Here is a 25,451-nt window from a genome sequence, read left to right on the forward strand (position 1 = left end):
ACCTTGACGCAACCACGTTGCGGCGCCGAACCTTCTGGCCCGGCTGGAACCGGACTGACGTGTCCGGGAAATTCCATGACACAATAGGAGACAGATGTCGGAATGCTTTTTTTGTGAATTGTGAAAAAACTTGTTTTATCCAGATAGCTATTCGCTATCGTATCCCGTTTTTGTCTATGCCAGTTCCTGTATCCCGTGGTATCTATCCTAATAAAAATTACATTATTGCATGCCTCAAGTGGTTGGCTGTTTCTCTAAAACTCCTTGCCGGGATACACCAAGTTCCGTGTGAAGACCGCCCGCATATTGAAAAAGAAGACAGTAGAAAAAGTGATGATGAGAATAATTGTCATGCCGCTCGCAGCCCAGAGGAGGCCCTCGCACTTGAATTCGTTGCCGATGGAAATAGTAGCCAGTGTGAAGCCTGTGTTGGGGAAGACGAGGGGCCACCAGCCGAGATGAAACTCCTTTGGCGGTGAGGAGACGACTGCGACAACAGCAATGAGGAACCACCATAGGCTGAGAGCCCAGAGGAATACGGCGCTTAGCAGAGCTACGGCGCGGACGGTGTCGACATTAAGGGCGAGGTGGTCAGCTCCTGAGATGGTATTGGGGAGGGCGTTGGCCATGCCGATGAGAGCGAGGGCTGTGAAAGCTGGAGGGCCAACGTTCATGAAAAGTGCTGTGCGATGCTCACGATCGGGAAGACCAGATTGCATGAGGCGACCAATCATGTGTGCGTACATCATCATTGAGACGCAGAAGCCTAGGCCTTGGCAGGTTAGGCCGGCAAAGATGATGGGGAGAGGGTTGATGTGTGTTTGTGTCTCAAGGATGACAGAAGCGACAGTACCCGCCAGCATGACTGGGAAGATGGGCAGCAGCCATCCAGGCATCATGGTCTGTAGGTCGTAGCTGTGAGCAGCAAAGAGGAATGAATACTGCCACACAGCAAGTACAAAAGTGACGACGACGTAAACCCAAAAGATAGTCTGCGTCGCCCAAGCGTACGAAGCATCATTGAGGGGAATCGCATATCGCTGAGTGCTGGTGATGAGCGTAGCGACAGCCAGGAAAAATGTAGGAAAGAGCATCGTCTCTCGATGATGTGTCACCGACTTGGTCAAATCACCAGGATTGAACAAGAAGCGGAATAAAACCGCGAGGCAACAGATGGTGAAGATGGCCAGGTTGGCAGCGTATATCACGGTGCCAATGATTCGAAGGCCGGTAAATTGATGCGGCTGCACGTGGATGAGCAATGCAAGACCACCAGAGCTCATTGGAAGTGTAAACCACGACCAAGTAAAGTAGTGCAACCGTTCCCGAATGGAGAGCTTGCGTTGGGTGTCATCGAGGCTCTCCTCGGAGGGCGAGTTCTTGCAGCCTTTTTCGAGTATCGAGGGAATGTCCTTGGAGGCATCGTTCCCCTTGACTGCTGTGTCATCGAAAATGGCCTTGGAGTCGTTTTCCGGGGGCGAAATCGTCATGGCGGGGAGAGATGCAGTGGAATTTCGCCTTGTGGGGGCGTTGGAGTCGCTCCATGAGATATCGAGGTCCCGGATTAGATGCGCCATTGTTGTTGTTGTTTGTTGTTTATTTTTCGTGGAGAAAGGTTCAGCGAATGTAGAGTGCCGAAGCTAATAGTGAATGCTGATGCTCAATCATCAGTGTTGATCCGAGTCTAATGTACAATGAAGCAAAACTTAAATCGAAGGGATATCAGGCACCCTTTATAGAACCTAAAAAGGGAGCAATTGTTAAGGTGAGGTTCTTCATTGACAAGGTCCCTCGACCCAGTCGGATCATCCTGCCTCGCCTAAAGGGGTGATTACGATAGGTACGAATCATGATATGGCAAAATCTCGTGATAGGGCGATACGCAAGCCGTGACTCGGAACAAAAGTCAGATCTTGGCAACATTGTGATGCGTGCCCGAAGCGGGCCTGGCCCCCCAATTACAAAGGTTAAACTTGACGTATCGTCTTGTTTAGGGAAATGTCGTGCTTCAAATGCCGTTGGTTTGAGGCTCATCGGCGCGCCATGGACCTGGGTGGTTGACAAGGGGGATCACCCCTACCCCTGAGAGAGTGCCCCCACCCGTTTTCGGGTCCGGGATTTGGATGGGTGAGCATCACCCTACTGACAGGCAATGCCGGCAGCATCAACGTGATGGAGTGGCTGCGCGGGTCGTGTTCCGGGCCGCCGGGCCCGGTCCCAAGTGGTCGGGCCAATGCACACACAGCCAGGGGAGGACAGATAAGACCGAGCCTCAAATTGAATGATTGCCCAGGGAGGGTTTGCCACAGAGGCTGTGCTCGACTCGTCTTTGCCCGTTGATAAGGCGTCTTTTGCGTGAGGCCTCTGTCGTATTTGACCTGATGCGTTGGCAGTTGCTGTTTATGAACAGACAAGGTCATCCCGTGGCATGAAGATTTGCAGAGAGCGCCATCTTTAACCTTGGTACGTAGTATGTCTTCTGGAAAAAAGCATCACGGCCCTCACCGCGACTCTCGGTGAAAAGTCTGTTTTGACCGAAGGTGAAAAAAGGTTGAAAGTGGATACTCTCCCAGCATCGGCGGCGATTCCGCTTCGCCGCCCAACGGGACACGGTCTGGTCTCTAAAACAAGGATTCCAACCTCTTTGTCGAAATTAAAATGCCGAGTAATTCTGTGGATCCGATACAGCAATCGCCAGTTTCGTCTCTGAAGCCCCGGCAACGGCCGCATGAATCAAGGACCTTGCATCGTGCACTGATCTTTTTCTAGATGCCTGAATCGCGATGCTTTTTCACAATCGACGCCCAAAGTGAAGAATTTTTTAGAGATTGTGGACCTTGATAATCAAGCTCGTCATCTTGATCTGTCGAGATTTAATGAGCATAGATAAAACCCCTGGTATCATCCTCAGTGCCATGCCTTTATTCTGCCTGATAATTCGTCCAAGGCTGGTCCTACCCTGGAAGCTCCTTTTTTTTTTTTCATCGTCTGGTGTAGATGATAACCTTGAGACTCACTGAGGAGGTGAAGGCTGAGCAGCACCGACGTTGGTCAAAGCCACGTGCGGACACGCTTACGTTTAATGGACGAACAATGCAGTGTGGTCTTCTTACTGATAATGGCGTAAGCTTTGATATCGGGATTTCTTCTTTCTGGAAAGATTTTCTTGAAAGATACTATTTTGATCGTCATGTAACCGAGAGACCTTAAAGATCGACCTCGATTAATCTTGCATGAATCAACTGCTGCTCCACAGCATTCACTCCCGTATTCGAAACATCTCTTTTTCAAAACTGATAACGACGTAATCTTCCGTATCAGAATCTCTGTTGTCTCAAAAGATTCTATTTTGATCGCCATATAGCCGAGGAACCTTTGGAGATCTGCCTCGACTAATCCTTCTTCAATGAAACACAGCCCCAGACATAGCCTTCGACATTTGAGACCTCTCCTTGTCTCAGACGTCGTAAGCCAGTGGATCAGAGTTTTGACTTTCTGAGAAGATACTATTTTGATCGTCACACATGCAAGGAACACCAGAGACCTGCAACTAACATTCTTTGAATTTATCACAGCTCCACAGACTTTACTACTCATGATACACGTCTCAACCCAATACTTGATTGATCTCAGCTATCTTAAATGCAACCTCATTTAAATACGGCCAACACCTGCATTCTTGGTGACGGAAGCAGGAACATCAGCCACACCAATATGCTCAACCAGGTTACTCTTGTACTGTCCAAGCTTCGAGAGCGCAGCAGAGCTCTTAAGAGTGGGCAGAGTTCCGGATCCAGACAGACGGTTCCACTCGCAGATGTATCCCAGAGACTTGGTGCAGCCCGAAGCGTCGTCGACGGTGATGACATCGTAGATCTGGGCGCCCTTGGTGCTGGATCCAGAGGTCATGGGCGTGGTGACCTGGTCAAAGTAGTTGCCCTCGAGAAGAGCCCAGACGTTGGTGTCAACATCAAAAGCGTGACCGCCAACGTTCTGGAAGTAGTTGTTGACCGCGTGGAAGAGAATCTCGCTCTTGGTGGCATCAGTTCCAACATGAGGAGCACGGCCAGAAACATCGTGGACCCAGTTGCCAGAGAAGGTGTAGTAATCCTTCTCACCGATGAAGAGCATGGTCCAGTAGTGCTTTCCGTTGCAGCCAGAAGACCACGTCGTCTTTCCGTCAAACTCGTTGTTGGAGATGGTGACGTGTCCCGCGGCTCCCCAGCCAGAGACGAGCATCTGTCGACCGATGAGGGAGAACTTGTTGTGGTCGATCCAGACCTTGTCGGCGCCGTCGAGGGTGATGGCATCGCCACCCCAGACGTACTGTGGGTTCAGGTTGGTGATGTGGATGTTCTGGATGATGACGTTCTTTGCTCCGCCGCGGATGCGGAATCCTTTGCCCACGATGACACCCTTGTTTCCGACACCGACGATACTCTTGTTGCTTCCAAGGTCAATTGGCTTTCTGGCTGCATTGTCGTAGGTGCAGTCGGCCCAGGTGCTGGGTGAGTTGCAGGTATCCTGGATCCAGAGCTGGCCCTTGGAGGTGCCCCCAGAGCACACGGTGGTCGACTTGTCGCTGCAGCATCGTGTCTTGGTGGTGCCCTCCGAGTTGCGGAAGTCCCAGGTCCTGTCGATCATGATGACTCGGGGAGTGCTATCCGTCAACCAAGTCTTGAGCCTGCATCAAGTTAGAGTGTCCCAATACTGGCAATCATAGAACCTACTCGTTAAGACTGGAGGGATACTGAGGCTTAGCATTGCCACCTCCGGTAGTCCCAGCGGCAAAACCAGAAGGGGTACCCTTGACCTGGGCAACGGCCCGGCCCGCAAGGAGCGCAACGAGGGGCAACAAGGTAAGCTGCATCTTATCTACAGTTCACAGTATAGAGCTGCGATGAAGAACCCCAATTTCTATCGAGGTAGTCTTGATATTTTATAGTCCAGAGCCATCAGGCCAGGAGACAACCTTAATTCCCCTGTTCAAGGGTCCCATCCCCACCTGTTCGCGGACGACAGCTATTACTCCACCAATGACGAAACAAGCATGGCGGAGGTTTAGACGGATACGACCTTTTGACAGGGGAAGCCTGCGATGCCAATGCTCCGAACTACTATTTCAGGAGGTCGGCCGTTTTCCCACCGTTTAAACAATTCTCCGCAAGTCGGGTCTCCGCGGGGGATGGGGAAGAACTTCTAGAAATGTTCCAAAACGCTTGGACATTGGATGCCACTTTGATTGGCGGTCAGTGGGCTGTGTCTTGAGATGAAAAGCATGGAGGCGCCGCCATTTCTTTTGAGTCAAACGCCATGTGTGCTTTCATACAAGGGCAATAACGTTTGTGGGAATGAACTCTACCCAAAGGCAGAGGCCACAAAAGTCAAGAAGGGTACAGATTGTGCTGCGGTAATGCGACATTGGAGGAGCAATCACATGCCAACGGCAAGGTTAAAATTGCCTGTAGCTGGGACTGAAAACAGGTAGGTTGGAGGTTCACTCAATTGATGCAAGCAACAGTTGACAACATTTTACATTAGACATTTATGTTCCATTCAAAGAGATATAGACTTGGACATGAGACACGCAAGAACAGGGTATATCGACCACCGCTCATGTCATAACCTCAAAGGGGTATCGATGGCAATACAAAAGAGTCGCAAAACTCGACTAGATCCAAACACCGTCAAAGACATGTCAACCCTTTAGTTGCTGGCGGGATAGGACATGCCCTCGTTGGCCTTGTAGCCCTGGGCACCGGCGGCCTGGGCCTCGCGGTACTCGGCCTCCTTGTCCTGCTGGATCAGGTCGCAGCAGCCGCAGCAGCAGGCGGTGGCAATGTCGACGAGGCAGCTGCCCTGGAGGTTGTGCTTCTCACGGAGGTTGGCACGCTGGAGGGCGAGGGGGATGAAGTGGAGACCAAAGCAAGAGGAGCCCCAGAACATCAGGCACTAGGTGGGTTAGTGAGAGACAACGCGATGTTCAAGGGGTTACATACAGAAGTGTTGATGGGCTCATAGCCATCGAGGTTACCGTTCTTGCGGAGACGGTGATGGGTCTTGCCAAAGGTGACACAGGGAACACAGCAGGTGATCAGGCAGGTGTCGATGGGGGCGAAGCAGCCGAAGAAGGCGTTGTGCCAGGGCTGGGAAGACTCGGGAGACTTGGAGTTGACATGCTCGCTGGGGCGGGCGAGGACGTCGTTGAAGCGGTCCTTCCACTCGTTGAGGTCGTTGTGGTCAATGGGACCGTTGTTGTTAGCGTTCTGAGCAGGGGTAGCCATTGTGAAAGGTATTTGTTTGAAGAGAAGATAAGGAGTGACGAAAATGCGCTGGGCAAGGTTGTTGAAGTGAAGAGTAGATAGAATGAGAGTCAAGGAGAGTCGGTTGATGGATGAAAAGGAATGTTATTGACAGCAGGACGTCCTTGGCCTTATGAACCTCGCAGCAGATTCAGTGGCACTCGACGGTTCGCAGCCCAAGGTGAATCTAGTCCTACGAGGCACGATGCTAGTAAGCAAGGCGTTTTGTTCGCCCGACTATTACAAGATTACAGCACGGATGCGAGGCTTGTTGACCACAGTGTAATTGGAGCCTGTTCAGCCCTGTGACCCGCTGGCAGATGCTGATTTGACCATCTGCCGTGAAGCTGAGGCGCCACCCAATTTAACGACAGCCGTGAAATTAGACTAACGCACGCGCTACCCATCAGCCGCACTCACAAGGCGTCCCTGATGAAACCGGCAGTTTCTAGACACGGGTTAGCTTGGAGAAAACAGAAAGCTTTTTGCTCCTTTCACCTGCAGGAGCCCAAAGGTGAGCCACACACTCGTGGGTTCATGTCACCCATCATTGGGAGAGGCTAGACTGTTTGTCTCCTGGCTTCATGCAGCTTGGAGAAGAGGACCCATAAACCTGACACAGCCGGGCTGGCAGATAACCGGCAGGGCAATTTCGACAATGGTAAATTAGGGCAAACTGCATATGCCTTGGGCTCAAGTCCAAGCACCAGATGGCTGTTTTCTCATCTCTAGCAAGGCTGCCTCGACCCCTGGTGCAGATAAAAAATTTAACGTCTAGATTTTGTTACTTGAGTAGGCTAGCAAACAGAGGAGATTGTTTCGGGACTGCGGCACAAGGAGAAGACAGCCTTGTGACGCTATTTCCGCGCTGGCATCTCTTCATTCCGCGATCGTCATGGATATGGATGTTTTGAGGTTGGTGACGGGAAACTGCCTTGTCCCCGCATCGCTTATCAGCTCCGCATCTTGACGGAGCATCGCAATTGATAGGGTGCAGCACTTTCCGCACTCTGTTTGCACACTTGGCATGAGTGATACGGGGTGACGCCAAGCACGTGGCATCCATTTTGCTTTTTGTTTCATATTGTTCGAAATGAGCCTTGATTTTGTCATATCATCATGAATTCGTAGTTGAAAGGGGTTTGCATGCATTCGGTGTTGACTCACTCTCGCCGGTCGGATGAGATCTCCAGCTGCATCTGAGTGGCGACCGTTGAAATACAACGGTATCATGCATATTCGGTCTTGCCGCAAAAGGACTACAACTTGTAAAGACCTCCTATTCCCATTTCCAAGTAGAAATGTCAGCACTGCATTGAGGTGCAGGGTAGCTCCTTGGCCCAGGCGCGGAGAGAATTTTCACGAATGACCCAAAAATAACGGATCGCCTGATTCTTTCTTACCCCTGCGTCCCTCGGCTCAAAGTGGTATGGACATCACCAGCTTAACAAGGTGACATCTGGTGCCTCGGGAATGAAGGCGAATAATACGTACCTGCTGATACTAACGGAAAGGTCGCAACGCCCACCAGGGACTGCACACTTTAAACGCCGTCCTTCTTCCTCAGCTGCTCAGCAACCCAAGAATAATTCTTGAGAACAAGCCTGAGCTTTCCATTTGAGAGCTTTGACTGGAGGAGTAGTTCCCCACTGAGCGACACCTTGGGGATCCTTGTGGAGCTCAAAATTCACCACATAACTAGGGCATCTAAGTTAATTCCTGGGCTTAGATGACGACTTCGACCTTCATTAATATAATCCTATCCTCAACATAGTCTCCATTCCCCTAAGGACTTTCCTCAACCCTCCACTAAGAGCCTTTAAAATCTTGTAGTCGCCATCGCCCAATCGCGGCCCTTCGTAAGAAAAGTCACATGTTCTGCACACAGCTTTATCTGTCTGTGTTTCACAGCCCGACTTTCGCAACTGGTGTTTTTTCCCCGCTTTCAACTTCAAACAATGAGATGTTGCACCTTCTCGGTGTATCTCCACCGCAATGAGAATGCATCAATCGTCGTGGGAGGCTCGCGCCGCTGCGAAGCGGGCTGCGACCCTCGCAAAGATCCCGCCGCCATGGAGACTTACGCCTGAAGACTTGGAGCGAGCCAGCGGACAGCGCGACATCACAGGCTCCTTCATCAACGGGCTCCTGGACACACAGACTGTTTCCGTCACATCTTTGGATAGCTTGCCGATACTCGAGTTCATCAGCAGTGGAAGGCTGTCTGCGGTCGAGGTTACAACTGCTTTCTGCAAGACGGCGGCCGTGGCCCATCAGATCGTGCGTCCCAGTATGTTCCAGCTGCCATCCCGCGACTAATTGCATTTTCTAGAACAATTGCCTCCACGAGATCTTCTTTGACGAAGCGCTCGATCGAGCCAAGTACTTGGACGACTACTACGCCAAAAACAACCAGACGGTTGGGCCACTTCATGGCCTCCCCATCAGCCTCAAAGACCAGTTCCACGTCAAGGGCGTCGACACTACGATGGGATATGTAGGTTGGATCGGAAGCAATCTCGGCATCTCAGAGACAAAGCAGAGACACAAAGTCGAGAGCCAGATTGTCACGGAGTTACTATCACTGGGAGCAGTCTTGTTCTGCAAGACCAGCCTCCCCCAGACACTACTCTTCGGCGAGACCAAGAACAACCTCATCGGACAGACACTGAATCCTCACAACCAGAACCTTTCCTGTGGGGGCTCTTCTGGAGGCGAAGGTGCACTGATGGCTCTCCGTGGGAGTTCTCTCGGAGTCGGCACCGACATTGGGGGTTCGGTTCGTATCCCTGCTGGCTTCTGCGGCGTCTTTTCCATCAAGCCGACCCCGGAGCGCCTATCGTACCGCGATGTGGCGAATACAAACCCTGGTCAGAATACTTACCGCTCGACTGTTGGATTCCTTGGAACGTCGCTAGATGCGCTGGAACTTCTCTTGAAATCTGTTCTCAGCAAGAAGCCCTGGCAGCACGACCCCTCGGTGGTGCCGATTCCTTTCCGCCAGGAGGTGACCGATTCATACTCATCTCGAGTAGATGAAAAAGGCCGCGTCAAGTCCGCTGCGAAACCTCTCAAGATAGGTGTCTTGTGGACAGATGGCGTTGTTGGACCCCACCCTCCTGTTCTCCGAGGTTTGCGAATTGTTCACGATGCCCTCAAGAACTCTGGTCACAAGGTATTCTCCCTTCACAGTTTTCGCAATATCTGATGGCGCTCTCACTAATGCCGTCGTGTAGGTAGTAGATTGGGAACCACCATCACAAGCGACAGCCAAGAGAGTTCATGTAAGCTTAAACCCTTCGCTACCATCTGTTTGGGGGATGAAACCAGCTAAAGAGCATCTTCACAGGTATCTTTTCTCATGGCTGATGGTGCTCACGACATTCATCAACATCTCAACCTGTCAGGAGAGCCTTTGATTCCGGACCTAAAGCAGACCTTTGAGCTTCGGCAACCGATTGGATTGCTGGAATACCAGGATTTGACACTTCAAGGCCTAGCCTATGAACGCGAGTACTCTGACTACTGGAATTCTACCGCAGATGCGGACGGTGAGTTCTGCTCTCTGGACCGAAGTGCATGTCTAACACTGTCATGGTTAGGCCAAGAAGTTGACGCGGTGATTATGCCTGTTGCTCCCCATGCAGCCGTGATTCCGGGAAAATACTACCATACCGGTCAGTCAAGTCCCTATGAGAAAAATAGCAGCTAACGGTTGAGGTAGCATACACCGAAGCAATCAATCTGATGAACTATTCGGCTGTTGTGATCCCTGTAATGCAAGCTGACGAGAGGATTGACGTCTTTGACGGTTCTTACGAGCCATTGGGAGACATGGACAAGCTCAACTGGCAATCCTGTAAGCAACTGACACCTTTCTCTTTGTTTGACTTAAAGTAACTTGTTCTTTAGATGACCCAGCCGTCTATCATGGGGCACCTGTCGGTATCCAGGTTGTGGCGAGAAAGTTTGAGGAGGAGAAGGCCTTGGCGATCGCTAGAATTGTATTCACTGCTGTTCAGAGCACCGATGCCTTTTGACGTTGTACTTATTCCAGTCTTACGCCTGTTGGCTCTAATAGCTAATGTGAAAGAAATTTTAGTCTGCCGCATAGGAGACATGCCTGCCCGCTCCAGCGCGTGCTGCTTACCTACGTGCCCCATCTACGGCGGATATCTCTTCTCCGGCCTGGGATCAGAAGTCAGGGCTAACCCCCGATCAGATATACATTACTGTCTCCTAGAACATCCAACAATCTCCCTAGGATCGAGTGTGCCGCAAAGTTACATATCGAATGCTCGACATCTTGAGCCCATAGCTCCCGACACCAGTGTAATCCCTCGAGTACCGTCGCTGCCTCTCCAGAGAGGCGACACTTGGGAGATGGCAAGTTGTCGGAAGAGTGGTTGGCCACGCTCAACGACGACAAGAAGCCTGTGGTTCGCATCCACTGACCCCCAACTACGAGAGCGGCTATCAAAAAGTCCTCCTTGTACAGTTCGGCAACCACACGGCCTGCAACGCGACTGAATCCTGCATCTTCAAGCATGCATCTCTGCTGCACCAAGATTGAAATGGCGCATTCTGTCTCTGCTAACGGAGGAAATGCTGCAACTCGTGTAGTGTCCACGACCGACTTGGGGGTTTTGCACCGAGAAGCCAAGTGATAGATGGTAAGCAGCACACGGCGAAAGTAGACGACAAGCATGAATCTTTGAAGGCACTTCCACGTGCTATCAGGTTCTGCAAAAACCATTTCTGTCTCCCGTAATAAGTTCCTGATCAGAGCGTCGCCCACGATGAGGTCCACACGTTGGGGTTCTGTGGCAGGCGGAGGATTTGCTAGGGAGATGATTGCAGAGACCAACGGCAGCGATCTGGAAATTAGAAGCTCTGCTGACGAGTCTGTCCATTCGCCGACGTCGTGAACGTTGTCATTTGCTGTCCACGTAGAATCAATGTCGACGTCGTTAGCATTGATAGGAATGCCTGGCTGCATGATGGAAGGCGAAAGTAGCACCGACGTGCCAGCATGCATTGAATGGTGCAGATACATATATCTCACCGTTGTCCACACACGATTCTCCCTGACGGTGCGTAGCCAATCCTGCCGAGTGAGGTTTCCGTCACGCATCCTCTGATCGAGACCAAGGGTCAGACACATGTGGAGTGCGGCATCCAGCAGCGGGCCACAGGCATCCCTCTCATGACATGAGAAGAGGCTTGTCTTTTTCGCCGTTGCCATAAGGCATAGCGTCCGCACCGTCTCCAAGCTGGCGTGGAAAGGGTATGAGAGTTGAGTGAGGCATGAACTCGCCCCTCTGAGGTATCTTTCGATAGAATAGGGGAGATTCAGTGCGGCGAGCTCATGGCTGATCCTCTCTTGAGTGATTCGAGTACCAAGCGCGAGTATCGTGAGAAGCTGAGCGAGCCAGTCGTAACTGGCAGAAGAAGGATTCAACCAGTAGCATTCCAATTCTAGCTCAAACGTCGGAACATGGAAGAGGCGATTGACCCCCTCGATCGTGTCAAGATATGCCCTGACCAGCATCTTGGTAATTTCTTTCGACGGAAGAAAGCGAGCAATGATCTGGGACTTGGTAGCTGGCAGGCCGTCAAGATCGATTTCAAATGGAAAGCTGGGGAACCTCATGGGGCTAATGGTAGATGGGCATGAGGCGCTCGGTTTGGAATAAGAAGTTGTCAGATTATCAAGGAGGGTCGGAATGCTGGTTGCGCACTATTCGAGGCCGCAAAAGTCAATCATCTGTATCGACAGGAGCAGGAGCATGAAGATGTATGTTACCTGATCTAGAACTGCTTGCCAATGAGTCTGGCCTCTTTGGACCAGGATGGGTGGTTCCAGTGGGTTATTCAGGAACTCTAGAACAGAAGACAGCTGCTTGTACAGCCCAGTTAGGGTCTTTTCCAGCCGCCAATCAAGTGTTAGTCGCGGCAATAGAGAGTGGCTGTTGACTAGGTCGACATGTCCCGAGTTATCATGGTCAAACACAGAAGTGATGGGACATGTGACACCACAACCCGTGGCAGACTCGCCGTCCCTTTGGCTGGCCTGGTTTGGGAACTCAACATAGGAGCATACATGGCTCTTGCCACGCCACTCGCAGCGGCTGCAGGGTAGTTTCCGGTCACACGAGACTTTCAGACTCCTGCACTGAATGCAGTTCAATGTCCGACGCCGCCGCTGGACGGCTTTCGGTCGAGAACGGTTCTGTGACCCGGGGGCATGGAACTTTAAGACGCCGGCCGAAGCCATGACTTGTCCCTTTGTTAGTGGTCTTGATGTGCGTGTGTGTATTAGTAGTATACCCCAAATATCGATTAAAAAAAGCCAGGCGGAAAAAAGATGTTTCAGTAAGAGTGATGCTGAAAGATGGTCTGCGACGTCGGACAAGGTAGCGAGCATCGGAGTTCCTGACCCCGTGGGTGGCTGAAGATGAACTAGCCGTCTCAGGCTAGCGCGGAGATAAGATCAGCATCCTAGAACACCAGCATATGGGGGACATCCTAGTTGATTGGCGGCGCTGTTTGAGGGGCAGCTCGTGGACTAGATCCCTGTGGCCCGTGGTTCAAGTCGGGCCATGTGTGCGAGGGAGGACCTCTGAGCCGCCATGAGCCCTGGTCTGGCGTATAAAAAGGTCTCGTTCTCGCGCTGGGTTATCTGATCGTTCTGAATACAAGACAAGTTCGCCTCCTCTTCTATATATCTGCCTGTGCACACACCAGCATGGGGTTTACGTCAAAATGGCTACTTGGTGTTGCATACACAGGGTTCGTTGCCCTCGGTTGCTGCTTCATCTTGAGGAACGTGAGCTGACTAGAGTCACAGAGCCTATCTGACTCTCTTCGTCGTGGCAATGCAGCAGCATGTGGTGATGGCCATGACTCCTTACATCACTAGTGGCTTCTCCTCCCATTCGTTGATCCCGGTAATCTCCCAGATGGCCTTTATCATTCTGGGCATTGTCTCGCTGGCCGTGTCTCGACTTGTTGATCTATGGGGGCTGGCTCAAGGTTTCGGTCTCATGGTTCTGGCGACTATTTTAGGTCCGTGGAAGGCGACTACATCGCCACAGAAGACATGAGTGAGCTAACATTTGGTTCTCAGGTTTACTGCTCATGATGTTCTGTCGGAACATAGAAATGTATACGGCAGCCGTGGTGAGTAACCCCTCAGATTGCCTTATCCTTGATTTGCTTCCAACGCTCATCTTTTCCTCCCAGGTTATCCATGAAATTGGTTACGGCGGCATTCTCTACACTCTTCTTGTTTTTGTGACGCAGAACGCAAAGTTCAAATACCGTCCCCTCGCAATTGCTTTCACCAAGGTCCCCTACATCGCAACCACCTTTGCCGGGCCGAGGGCCGCAGAGGCCTTCTATAACCGCGGTCTGACGAAATGGGCTTTTGGCTCTTTTGTCATTATACTGCCTTCGATTGCAGGGCCACTTTTCTGTATTCTCCTGTACAACCAATGCAAGATGAGCGCCACATCTTCGTTGCTGGAATCACACAACCAGCAGGTGAAGAGCGGCGTCTTTGGCACCTTGCTCCGCTACCTGAAGGACTTTGATGGTGAGCTCGATCAAAAAATTACGCATCTGAGAGTTTTACTCATACAAAACTGCAGTTGTCGGCATCTCCCTTGCGTGTGTCGGCCTGACACTCTTCCTCCTCCCGTTCAACCTTGTAGCAACCGGATTGAACGGTTGGAAGAGCGCAACCATCATCTCCATGATCCTGGTGGGATTCACTCTCTTGGTGCTGCTGGTACTATACGAGTCTTTTATCGCGCCCACCAAGTTTCTCCCGTTTGAGTTGTTACGAGACCGAGTTGTGTGGGGTGCATGCCTCACCGTCTGTGGAGTTTACATAAGTTTGTTGTGAGTATTTTCTCTAGGAATAAGCTGTCTGTCCCTACGTGGCTAACTAGATCGCCAGCTGTTGGTTCTCATATTTCACGTCTCACCTCCAGGTTGTCCACAATATGGGCATTGGCGAGGCTGGCTACCTGGCCAACACAAACTACGTCGGTACGGGAGTGGCAGCCGTCGTGGCTGGAATGTAAGTGCAATCCATTGGTTTCTTTGCAGCTGCGTTTGAGACTAACCAATGGCCGCTCGCCTCTTAGTTTTATGCGTTATCTTGGTCGCGCGCGGACGACTACTCTGGCAGCCTTGACTATATACACTCTCGGCACCGGGATGATGATCCAGTTCACCTCGTCAGGGTCGCCATCAGCCCTCGGAGGCGTGATCGCATCCCAAGTGCTCATCTCCCTTTCAGCGGGCATTCATGCTGTCGGCGCAAACATTGGCGCCTTGGACGGGGCCTCACAGTCCACACTCTCGATGCGGCTCGCGCTCGTCTATTTGTCCAGCATGATTGGCTCCTCCATCGCGCTCGCCATCTCCGGCGCCATCTGGACTAATACATTACCGGGGCGTCTGACATCTAATCTTGCGGGTTTGGGGCTGACGTCTCATGAGGAAACCTCCATCTACGGCTCCCTGATTGTCCAATTGTCCTACGACCTTGGAACCCCTGTGAGAGATGCAATCATCCGCTCGTACAGGGGCGTGTTTAGAATTCTGATGATTGTCGCCACTGCGACGTCCGTGGTCTCTTGGGTCGGTGCTCTGATGATGCGCGATATCACTGCTAGCGATCGGGATGCCAAAGAGGAAGAGTGGGAGCTGGAGCAATCCCATCAAGCCAGAGGTGATACTGTGGCTATCTCGGAAAAGTAGGGAGAGGTTAAATCAGCATCCAGACTTGAGGGGACAAGTTCAACGTAAAAAGCCTTCCAACTCATCTAGTTTTACATAGTTTCCCCTTCAGCGATACGCTTAATAACTTGCTGGTCCCCGCTTTCTTGAACCAACTGTCTAAAGTACCTTCGTCTCTGTGTCCCTGCTCCACGTCGGTCTGCAGAAGTCTGCTGCTTCTGGTCCTTGATCATGTCCCCCAGCAACTCTCTTGGCCTCCCGGTCTCGACTACCTCGCCGTCTTGCAAAACAACGACCTGATCAAAGTCGGCCACCATGCGAAGCCTATGCGCTACGACAAGCACACTCATCTCCAGGCCTCCCAGATATCGACGGATGGATTCTGGATGAAGAATGCGCCGAATGTGCTCATCAGTGTGTAAGTCAAGAGCGGAAGTGGCCTCATCGAGAACGAGAACTTTCGGCCGCTGGATGAGAGCGCGAACGAGATGGAGGAGCTGGCGCTCGCCTTGGGAGAAATTTGCACCCCCGTGGCTAACAGGAGTGTCCAGTGAGGGAATCGGAGCGTCGTCGTACCCGTCAGGTCTGCTACTCTGAAGCTGCGATGTGCCGTGCCATACCCAGCGCAGTAGATCCAGCAGTTCTGAATCGTCAAACTGGTCGTTCGGGTCGAGATTGTAACGCATCGTACCAGAAAACAGCACCGGGTCTTGCGGTACGATGGCCAGCCGACCTCGCAGGATGCGCGGATGGATTGTTGAGATGTCTACGCCATCAACCAAGATACTACCGGCCGACATATGCAACAGGCGAAACAGAGCAAGAATCAACGATGATTTGCCTGCTCCAGTGCGGCCAACGATACCAACACGTTGGCCCGGCTGAAGTGTTAAGCTGATATTCCTCAGCACGTCCGGGCCGGTCGGTTTATATCTCGCCGTGATATTGCACACCTGCACGAGCCCCTGAGTGGGCCAGGTGGCAGGCACGACACCTCCAGTCTCGGTCTCAGCCTCAGTCTCGACTTGGGTAAACTCTAGAACCCTCTCGAGAGCATTCATGTCAAGTTCCAAGCTGGCATAGCGTCGTAGGGCAAAGTCGGTGGCGGCGGTGAATTGAAGCACGAAACTCAGAGCAAACCCAGCGACGGATGCACCGAGGTTTCGGGTCCGCACGATGAGCAGCGCGGCCAGCGTGGCAAATGTGGCCCCGATCATGTTCAGCCGGAAGCTGAGCCAGGCGTTGAAGAGCGAGAGATGCCAGAGGGCGCGTGTACGCCGGTCTACCGCCTGGTGCATCTTGTCTACATAACACGCAACTCGGCCGAATCCACGGATCGTGGCAAGGCCCTCGCTCACGGAAAACAGAAGATCCAACACCGGACTCCTCGCTACCGCTTCCAAGCGCTTCATCTCGCGTGCTGCCTTCAGATACAGATAGCAGACGGCCACCGAGACGGCCAGCAAAGCCAAGGCGGGTAAAAACATGACGGGTAGCGCTAGCGAGGCAGCCAGGACGATGCCAAAGATTTGCAATACTCCGGATGTTGCAGAACCAAGGTTCTTTCCGAGATTTGAATCAATAGACTGGAAATCTGCCGTGAACCTATTTATGATGCGTCCGATGGGCACCGTGTAGAACCAGGCCAGGGGGACGCTGATAACTGCCTCAAGCATCCGATCGAACAAGTAGCGCGAGGCGTTGAGGTTGGTCTTGAGGAGGATGAAGTATCTAACTGTAGACACTAAACACATGCCGAGAGAAATAGCGAGATAGACTCGGAGATGGAACATGTTATCGTGAGGCTGGTCCGTACCATGCTGCACGTATGTGTTGACGACGAGGTCAAGCTTTGTGGGCCGTCTCTGAGCGGCTCTTGTCCACGAAGCAATCCAAAGCCCCTGAAGCCATGTATTAGCGAACATACATCACACAGTAGCAGCGCTGTTCGAACAATACATACCCTTCCATGGAATAACGCCAGGTATGCTCCTGAGGTCGCCACAATCATGGTGATCAGGACAATGCCGGTTCCAGCCTGCACGAATTTGGCCAGTGCTCCAAGTTTGAAGGGCCCACTCGACCGTTCCTCGTCTACCGCGATAACCTGTTCTTCTGCGCCTCTAATATCATCTTCATTTGTACCTTGTTCAGGCTGTGGTCGCGAGCTGGGATGCTCCCTCATAACTTGCTTGCAAACTCCCTTCAGGAGCTGCTGTTTGTCCTCCTCATACACGCGGCCGTTCTCTACACGATAGACATGGTCCGTAAAATGCAGGCAATCCCCTGAGTGATGCGTAGCTAGAACACGCGTTCTTCCTCCGGCAAGGTCCCCCGTCAAAGCAAAGTGCACTAGATGATGCCTCGTACCAACGTCAACACCCCCAAGGATATCGTCGAGGACCAAAATGTCAGCACGCGAGTACAGGGCTCGGGCCAAAGCGACGCGAATCTTTTGACCGCCGCTGAGATTCGCCAGGCTTGATCCGTAGAGTGATATCCGAGAGGATGGATTCTCGGTGCTCGATACCTCTCCTTGACGGCCAAGCCAAGGCCGCTCCACGGAAGCAAATATCCTCCGTGTCATCATCTAGCTTGTTCATCTCTGGATCTTTCAAAAATGCTTCAATGCGATCTATGCTCGCCTTGGATTGCAGTAACTGAACCGACAGTATAGGGAGAAGAGCAGTCCAGATCTCGAGCTCGCCGAGGACTGCAAGAGCCGTAAATGCAATCGACGGCGGAAGTGACCCATGAGTCAGGGCATAAGTCGCCAGTGAGACAGCCGACAGCATGACTGGAGCCAGCACCCAGACAAAGATCAAGCTGGTCTCCCAGAGAAACACGACCCATTGACTTGCCAGCTCAAGGTTGCGAGCGTGCGTGATGGCGCTCTTCCAATGGTCTTCTAGCGCAGAGAGCTTGATCTGCTGAATGCCATGTAGAAATTCAGTCGTGGTTGCTGTCCTGCTATCTCGAAACGCCATAAGTTTCATCTGCACCGCGGCATATCTGCCTGACATGATGATGTTGGCTGGAAAGGTGACGAGGAATGTCCCCACCCCCGCTAGCATACTCTTCCAACCGATGAGATACTTCAAGAGAATGCACGCCATGATGGACTTGAGGATGGTCAACGGCAGCATAGGGGCTATAGCTGCAAAGTCGGATATTCGCTGCACGTCGTAAGCAATGAGAGCTGCACTGCTACTGCTGCCAGTATCTGCCTCTGGTATCCCGGCTTTCGGAGAAGAGCTGCCATTCTGGGTTGTATTCAGGGCAGCATCATTGGCAGTGATGGACATTCGGGTAACCTTGCTGAAGATGGCTGTAGACAGCTGAGCACTCAACGGGATGCTGAGCTTAGACGCAGCGATCCAGTTCAACCAGGTCTCGACGATCGAGGACAGCAATATACAGAGTCCCAGAGTCGGCACCCATCCCCAAGAGGTATAGTCATGGGCGTCCGAATGGCCTTCTCGTGCTTCCAGTGACCGCAACAGCATGAAAAACACAAGCTGCGGTGTAAACGAAAGAGCGGAAAATAACAAGAGGAGCACCACTGCCTGTAGTATTGCGTACACGTATATTCGAGCCAACGCTGCAGGCAAGGACTTTGGGCTTCCAAATATGCGAAATCGCTCACCGAGCGTGGTAGACTGGGTCGTATGATGGAGACGGGGAAGCTCATTGTCCCCAATATCCGGGTTTCTGGTTATTGACTCCATCACAGGTCCAGCCCAGGAGAAAGACATATGCTCTAATAATGAGACAGCATATTGTCGGTCACCAGCTTTGCTGGAATGGAAGTCTAGTGGACGACGAGGCATGAGAGCACAGGTAACTGCAGTAGCAGTAGCCAGAACAATCTGACACACCAACAGAACGTGTTGCGCTCTCAGTCGTTGCACATGCGTCGGGAGGGTCATGTCCAAGGAGATGCAAACCGCAACAAGTGTCGTAGACGTGCCAACAAACATGGCTAGGACGAATCGATGGGGATGATTCTGCTCTAGTACGCATGCCGTAGATTGTATGAGCAGACAGAGCTAAGAATGCGTTTAGTAAGATATTAACACGAGTTATGGGGACAGAACAGTCTTACCCATGATGCAGGCTGCCATTGGGCTGTCACTGGCGACCGAGGAGCGGACGATAGTGAAAGGACTGCAGCGGCGATGGAGAGACAAAACCCGCAGCATACCCAGAAGAGCTGAATATGGTGGTTTATTGAACGTTGGCACTGATTGTGAGCCCCGGGCGAGCCTGTTCCGTCGTCGTCGTCGTCAAGGTACAAATCGCCGTGTTGCCTCGGACCCGATCTTGGATGATTCCGTAAGCGGCAGTACAGATTGTGCAAGGCTGGAAAGGTCAAGAGGACACTGAAAGCAAGGCATGTCAAGATGGCAACGGACTTGGGTTCTGGCAAGATTGAGACAAGCATGGTCAGTAATGAAGCGAAACACAGGCAGTGAGAGACTATGGCGTGCGAAAACAATAGATGCCTCGAGTGTAAAAGATAATTTTACTCACACCGGACGTAGCCAGCCTCTCCAAGTAGGATGTTGAAGGTCATCTACTTCCGATGGTCGGACAAGGAAAGGCGGTTGATGGGCATGTAAAGGGCAAATGAGATGCTCCATGGTTCATAGGTAAGAACCCTGAAGGCAACTCTTGAAACAGTTAGCGCGGAGATAGAGGCCTTGGCGTGGTGTAGGGATGACGTGGTGATGCTGCAAGGGAGCATGCTGCTATCCGGTGAGGGTTGAAAGAATCTAATTTTTTACTTGACATGGAGAGTCATCTTGAGATTTCAGGATAATCCATACCCTAATTTTATCGTGGAAGTTGTAGATGAATCGCGTCCGTTTCGTCAGTCTTGCATGAACAAGAGATGAACTGTCATCTCCCCTTTGAAGTTTGCCCTTCATCTTGGCATCTCCAGCAAGTTAAGAAACAACGGTTGAGAAATTCTATGATAAACACCAACACCGCCCAGGGTTAATCTTCGAGAAGGCGCACCAGCTTGTCCACCATAGCCCACGCATTCGCGTTACACGCAGACGCACATCTCTCCTTGCTCCACACATCTCTGCACGACCGCAATGCATCGAGCATAATGCCATGTGAGTCATGCATAGACGTATCGTCCCTCGGCAGGCCCCCGTTCACGAGCTGCGAGCACACGGACATGGCGGCGGTAAAGAACTCGTGCCGAAAGAAGCCCGCAAACCACGCCCTCGGCGACGTCGATGATGGGCCTTCGCAGAGAGCTCGCTGGTGCGAGAGCGTTGATAGGGCGCTCTCAAACAGCGAGACGTGCGATACCGGGTACTCTGTCGGCGCAGATGGACGCAGCGCAAAGCGTGAGTGGAGGGCCATGAGAGTCTGTCGGATCAGCATGTCAGCCTGTACTACTTGGTTTGCGTTACCTCGTAGATGCTGACGGATGTCAAAGTCAAGCTGGATCACCTCGTCGTACGTGGCCGTTTCATCGTCTGAAGTAGCCATATAGATAGCACGGAGCAGGAGCTGGCCAAAATTACCCAGAACAATATCTGCAATACCTCCATAGTTCTTTGAAGACGCTAGGTCTACGTTCCGCAGCATACAGGGCATACCGCACACAAGTGTCTGTCTCATCTCGAAGTAGACGACTGCAGCCCAGAGCCTCCGCTGTGTATCCTCTTGGCCAAGGTGCAGGCCCATGCCCATGGCCAGCCGCAGTGTCATGCCCGTGAGGGGCCAGCACGTGTCGGCTTCGTGACAAGACATGGTGTGACTAACAGCTATTGCTGCACCGACCGAGCATACGAAAGAGGAGTAATAAAGAGCCTTGATTTCTATAAAGGGGAAGCGGCATAAAGCCATTTATAAGCATGACCGCGCGGACCATAGGCAGGTCTATGCGCGACTAATCAGCGGGAGGGGCTTATATAATATACCCCCTATTTTAACGCGCTAATAAAGCCGTTAAAATGTTCCTAATTTGGAATATAAATAGCCTTATAGGCTATAAATAAAGGAAATTTCTAAAAATAGTAAATAATAAAGAGAGAGCTTAAAGAGCTATTATAACTATAAATATATATTAAATTACCTTTTTAGGCGCTTTATAAAATAATAAAAAAGGCCTTACTAAGATTTATAGTTTTTAATTTTAATATTTTATATTAATAATAACCTCTTTTTCTTTTTATTTTCTCTTTAATAATAATAATAATATAATATATATACTTTATTCTACTATTATTAATTATTCCTTTATTATTATATTACTTATATAGCTTTTATAGGCTCTCTCTAAGTCTACTGCTATAAAGAAGCGCCCCTTAGGTAATACCTAAGCCCGCTGCTCTAAGCGCATAAGTATAAGTAGTATTTATTTTATCGTTTAAAGCCCGCGATATATATAGTCCTTGATCTCCTAGACGAGGATAAGGATATCTATAACTTTTTCAAGCTATTTACCTATATAACCCCCGCTTAGGGAGCTATTACTAGTGGTTTTAGTGCTACTAATAATAGGCTTAGCGCTATAGTTTTATAAATAATCTCTTAGTAGGTATAATAAGCTATATAAGGCAATTCTTAGCCCTAAGTGCTATAAAGTAGTAAATTTATAATTAATATATAATATTTATTATTTTATATATAACTAAGGTAATTAGCTAGTTTTAACTTAATAAATTAATAATATTAAACAATGCCTAATTACTTTTATATTTTATATAAATTAAATATATTAAGCTATGCTTAGAATTACTTAAACTTCTGCCTTAGAAGGGCTTTTATAAGCCTATTTACTAGTATTTAAGCTATTAAAAGGTATATAACTATAAATAACTTTTTCTTAACTTCTTACCTTAGCTATATATAATATATATCTATATAGCGCAGGCAAGTAGCTAATTATATACTCTTACTAATTACTAGATAAATTATTTACTAATTATTATATTATATATCCTATAAAATCTCAGGGTTAAATTAAAGCTTATAAAAAAGGCGCTTAAAACTTATAGTTTCCTTTGCGGTTTATTTTAAAATAAGTAGCTTAGCTTTAATAATAGATATAGTAACTATTACTTACTTACTCGCCTTCTATATTATTAGCCTACTAAAAAGACTAATAAGGTAGTCTTATAATAATCTTCTTATATTAGGGTTATTAGTAAAGGAAGTATTACTTATAATTATTATAATCCCTATTTTATTACTTTATTTATAGCGAATAAAGTAGTACTAAGTAATATATAAGTAGCAGATAGCTTAGTTTATAGCTTTCTAATATTTATTACTTAGGTTAATAAGAAACCTTAATAATATTAACATAATAAATACTATATTAGGCCTTACTATAATTACTATATAGAGTATAAAACTAATCTTTTCTTAATAGATTTTAATCTCCTAAGGTATAACTTAATTTATTCTCTTCTTAAACTCTATTATAGGGATTAATATAATAAAAAAGGTATTCTAAGTAATTACCTTAAATTTTGCTATTATCTTTTTAATATAAGAATTATAATAAATATTAATTATATACTTAGTGCGGTCACGAGCGATCTTTATGCCGAGAAACTATTTTACCTCTCCCTTTTTTAATAATTTATAGGTTACCTTAATCCCTTAAATAATCTCATAAGCAGAGAAAGTATTATTCTTATAATAAAAGATAAAGATATTATTTATAAAGAATACAAGGTATATATCCCTAGCCGGCATATAAAATAAGCATAGCTCCTCCTTGCTTAATTCTATACTAAGATGCCTCAAGGTCTTAGAAAAGGTATTAAACCATAGCTTTAGCGAGTCTCTTAGGCTATATAATACTTAATTAAGCTCTATATATATCCTATTTTGCTTAAAACCCTAGGGTAGCTTATAGGTTATAGGGTTTTTATCTTTTCCTTTAATAGTATTAATAAAGGCATTCTTAATATCTAGCTACTTAATCTCTAGGTTAAACTAAGTAGCTAAAGCTATTATAAGTTAGAAAGAGCGCGCAGTAAGGGTCATAGCGTATATATTATTAGCTATAGCGCCTTCTTAAAAGTTATTATAGATATATAGGTATACCTTATACCTTTTAAGGTATCCTACCTTATTAAACTTATAAGTAAATACTTACTTAACTAATAATACTTTTAACTTTACTTCTAAGTATTAAATCTCTCTCTATATATACTTAGCATATAGTATATCTACCTCTAGGCTTACTACCTTAATAAATAAGCTATGAATTAATTCTATAAGGTTTTAGACTTAAGTTTATATCTTAGGCTCTAGCGAGAGCTTATCCTAATATAATATAACTACCTATTTACCCTTCTACTTTAGCAAAGTATAAGAGGACTTAAGTGCTAACTTCGCTAAGGACTCTCCTTTAAGAGCTATTAAAAAGACTCTATATATTATTTATATACTCTAATAATTATATTATTCCTTATCCTCTTTATAGTAATTAGTTAAGAGTAGGCTATAAAATAGGTTTCTCGATAGAGTATAGGTTTACAGGTTAGACCTTATTTCTAGGCCTTAAGCTTATTTATTGCTTTATCTCGCACTTCTACGCATAGGTTCAGCTATCTAGCGAGCTCTTCCGCGTTAGCGCCTACCTCTACGTGCTTATAAGGGCATAGGTTAGCATAATTATTATTACTATTAAGTATTAGCATCCTTAGTAGGCTTAGCTATTGCCTCTATTGGTATCTAATTATTTAATATATCTTATTATGCTCGGTAAGCATCTATTAGTTTATCCATAGCTATTTCTAATATATTTATATTTATATCGCTAGGGATTAATATACCTAGTTATATAAAGATAACTTCTTATAGCTTTACTATTAGTATGCTTAGTTAAGTATCGCTTTGACTTTGCTAGAGCTAGGCTAAGGGCTCTAGCGTCTATCTTGGCGTTTAAAGTCCTATCGGCGCTTAAATTAGTGCATGCTTGGGTTTAGGCTACTTTTCCGCGCTCATAGAGGCAGGTTTATTGCTTTATAGCGGGTCTAACGCTATTACCCCTAAGTTTAAAGCTAGTAATATGATTTCTTAAGGGGTTAGTTATATGATTTCGTCCTTATTATTATTGTCTTTATTAAAAACGATAATCTACTTATTTAACTCTTAGTTTATTTACTTAATTACGCTCTCCTCTATAGGTTTATAGAAGATATATTTATTAAAGTAGATATTCCATATAAGTATAACCTTTTTAAGTTAAGGAACCTATATCTAATATAAGTTACGCGCTTTATAGCCCACTAAGTACCCTATATATCCTCTAGGGCTTATCTTAAAGCCTCTCCTATGCTTATTTATCTCCTTATCCTTATCTAGGGGGTATATATGGCAACCATAAGCGTAGATACCACTCCAATCAGGGGAAAGATCTGCTATATGCTCTCTTATTAGCAAAGGAGCATTAGTCCAGAACCACTGGTTAAGCACCTCTTATGGTGATGACCAATCGTGCTTCTGGCTCGGACTTATGTTAAGCAGATAGATGGCAGCTTATATGCTCTTAGGCTATAGCTTATGCGGTAAGCCTGCGCTATTAAGCATCACATTGGATTTGCCAGTCACTATTTTCCCTGCTATCTTAATTCCGCCGTTTGACTCATAAGTATTAATAGGAGGGGTCTCTATAACTATTCTTTCCTCACGGGATGAGCATTAGAAGTCGGTATTCTCTGATTGGTATATTATAGTATGCTCATTATCGCACTTAAATACGTAGATATATAGGCCAAATTATTATCTTACCTAGCAGTTAAGGTAAAATAAAGCATTAGTTATAGCCGGGCCCTCCTTAGTTTAGAGAGGTATAGCTTTTAACTAGCCGCTATATTTATCCTTAATTACTAGAAGCTACCTCGCTCTATTATAACCTCGCTTATAGTCTTAAAGATCTCATAGTACTCGCTAAAAAGGCCTTAGTAAGCGGTACTCTGAGGGTCTCTTACTTACTACTTACTATGCATAGGTTAGCGCATAGCTCTCACACTTAAGCCTAGTAATACCCTTAATTCAAATATTCCTAGCTTTATATATAAGTTACTCAGTGGTAGCCTTTCCTAGGTGCCCTATATAAAAGTGCTATAAGTTCTCGGAGTCTAGCCTAGGGCGAGGGGGTTTTCTTAATAATCTAAAGCGCCTAAAGCGCTATGCATTACTTATAATAATAAAGATAGCTTTATTATTACTTAGAAGAGTATTCTTATATATTAGATTAGGTTTAAAAAAGTAAAAGAAAAGAGGCTTATATTAAAAGAAGGTAAGGTTATACTAGCGCTGCAACTAAGCTATTACTATGCTTTACTTAGGTAGTCCCTATCACAGTAAGTAATTAAAACCAAAGTACTAAATCCTAGTTTATTTATAAAA

At 48.0% G+C, this 25,451-nt stretch overlaps 7 protein-coding genes across 7 annotated transcripts; 2 read left to right on the top strand and 5 right to left on the bottom strand.

Moving 5' to 3' along the window:
• Positions 1–254: 254 nt before the first annotated feature.
• Positions 255–1,577, bottom strand: LRP88_14202 (voltage-dependent anion channel-domain-containing protein; the record flags this gene model as incomplete). The annotated part of the gene is made up of 1 exon (XM_083250552.1): positions 255–1,577. The coding sequence occupies one exon, from the start codon at positions 1,575–1,577 to the stop codon at positions 255–257; it is 1,323 nt and encodes a 440-aa protein (XP_083093617.1).
• Positions 1,578–3,654: 2,077 nt separating this feature from the next.
• LRP88_14203 (uncharacterized protein) lies at positions 3,655–4,870 on the bottom strand (the record flags this gene model as incomplete). Its single annotated transcript, XM_083250553.1, has 2 exons — positions 3,655–4,684; positions 4,752–4,870. 2 exons carry the CDS (start codon positions 4,868–4,870, stop codon positions 3,655–3,657), a joined length of 1,149 nt encoding a protein of 382 aa, XP_083093618.1.
• An 836-nt stretch (positions 4,871–5,706) lies between these two features.
• LRP88_14204 (PLAC8 family-domain-containing protein) lies at positions 5,707–6,284 on the bottom strand (the record flags this gene model as incomplete). Its single annotated transcript, XM_083250554.1, has 2 exons — positions 5,707–5,952; positions 6,000–6,284. The coding sequence occupies 2 exons, from the start codon at positions 6,282–6,284 to the stop codon at positions 5,707–5,709; spliced, it is 531 nt and encodes a 176-aa protein (XP_083093619.1).
• Positions 6,285–8,297: 2,013 nt separating this feature from the next.
• LRP88_14205 (amidase signature domain-containing protein) lies at positions 8,298–10,342 on the top strand (the record flags this gene model as incomplete). The annotated part of the gene is made up of 7 exons (XM_083250555.1): positions 8,298–8,582; positions 8,635–9,477; positions 9,539–9,586; positions 9,652–9,853; positions 9,905–9,979; positions 10,027–10,161; positions 10,215–10,342. The coding sequence occupies 7 exons, from the start codon at positions 8,298–8,300 to the stop codon at positions 10,340–10,342; spliced, it is 1,716 nt and encodes a 571-aa protein (XP_083093620.1).
• A 2,708-nt stretch (positions 10,343–13,050) lies between these two features.
• Positions 13,051–15,074, top strand: LRP88_14206 (uncharacterized protein; the record flags this gene model as incomplete). The annotated part of the gene is made up of 7 exons (XM_083250556.1): positions 13,051–13,094; positions 13,153–13,370; positions 13,432–13,484; positions 13,548–13,899; positions 13,955–14,207; positions 14,266–14,388; positions 14,456–15,074. 7 exons carry the CDS (start codon positions 13,051–13,053, stop codon positions 15,072–15,074), a joined length of 1,662 nt encoding a protein of 553 aa, XP_083093621.1.
• A 71-nt stretch (positions 15,075–15,145) lies between these two features.
• Positions 15,146–18,559, bottom strand: LRP88_14207 (uncharacterized protein; the record flags this gene model as incomplete). Its single annotated transcript, XM_083250557.1, has 3 exons — positions 15,146–16,954; positions 17,017–17,518; positions 17,724–18,559. 3 exons carry the CDS (start codon positions 18,557–18,559, stop codon positions 15,146–15,148), a joined length of 3,147 nt encoding a protein of 1,048 aa, XP_083093622.1.
• A 1,495-nt stretch (positions 18,560–20,054) lies between these two features.
• On the bottom strand, positions 20,055–20,828 carry LRP88_14208 (fungal specific transcription factor domain-containing protein; the record flags this gene model as incomplete). Its single annotated transcript, XM_083250558.1, has 1 exon — positions 20,055–20,828. The coding sequence occupies one exon, from the start codon at positions 20,826–20,828 to the stop codon at positions 20,055–20,057; it is 774 nt and encodes a 257-aa protein (XP_083093623.1).
• Between the last annotated feature and the right edge of the window lie 4,623 nt (positions 20,829–25,451).

This window comes from Fusarium phalaenopsidis (assembly GCF_050370095.1).
Source record: "Fusarium phalaenopsidis strain FUZ10S chromosome Unknown contig_32334, whole genome shotgun sequence".
NCBI classification, from domain to species: Eukaryota; Fungi; Ascomycota; class Sordariomycetes; order Hypocreales; family Nectriaceae; genus Fusarium; species Fusarium phalaenopsidis.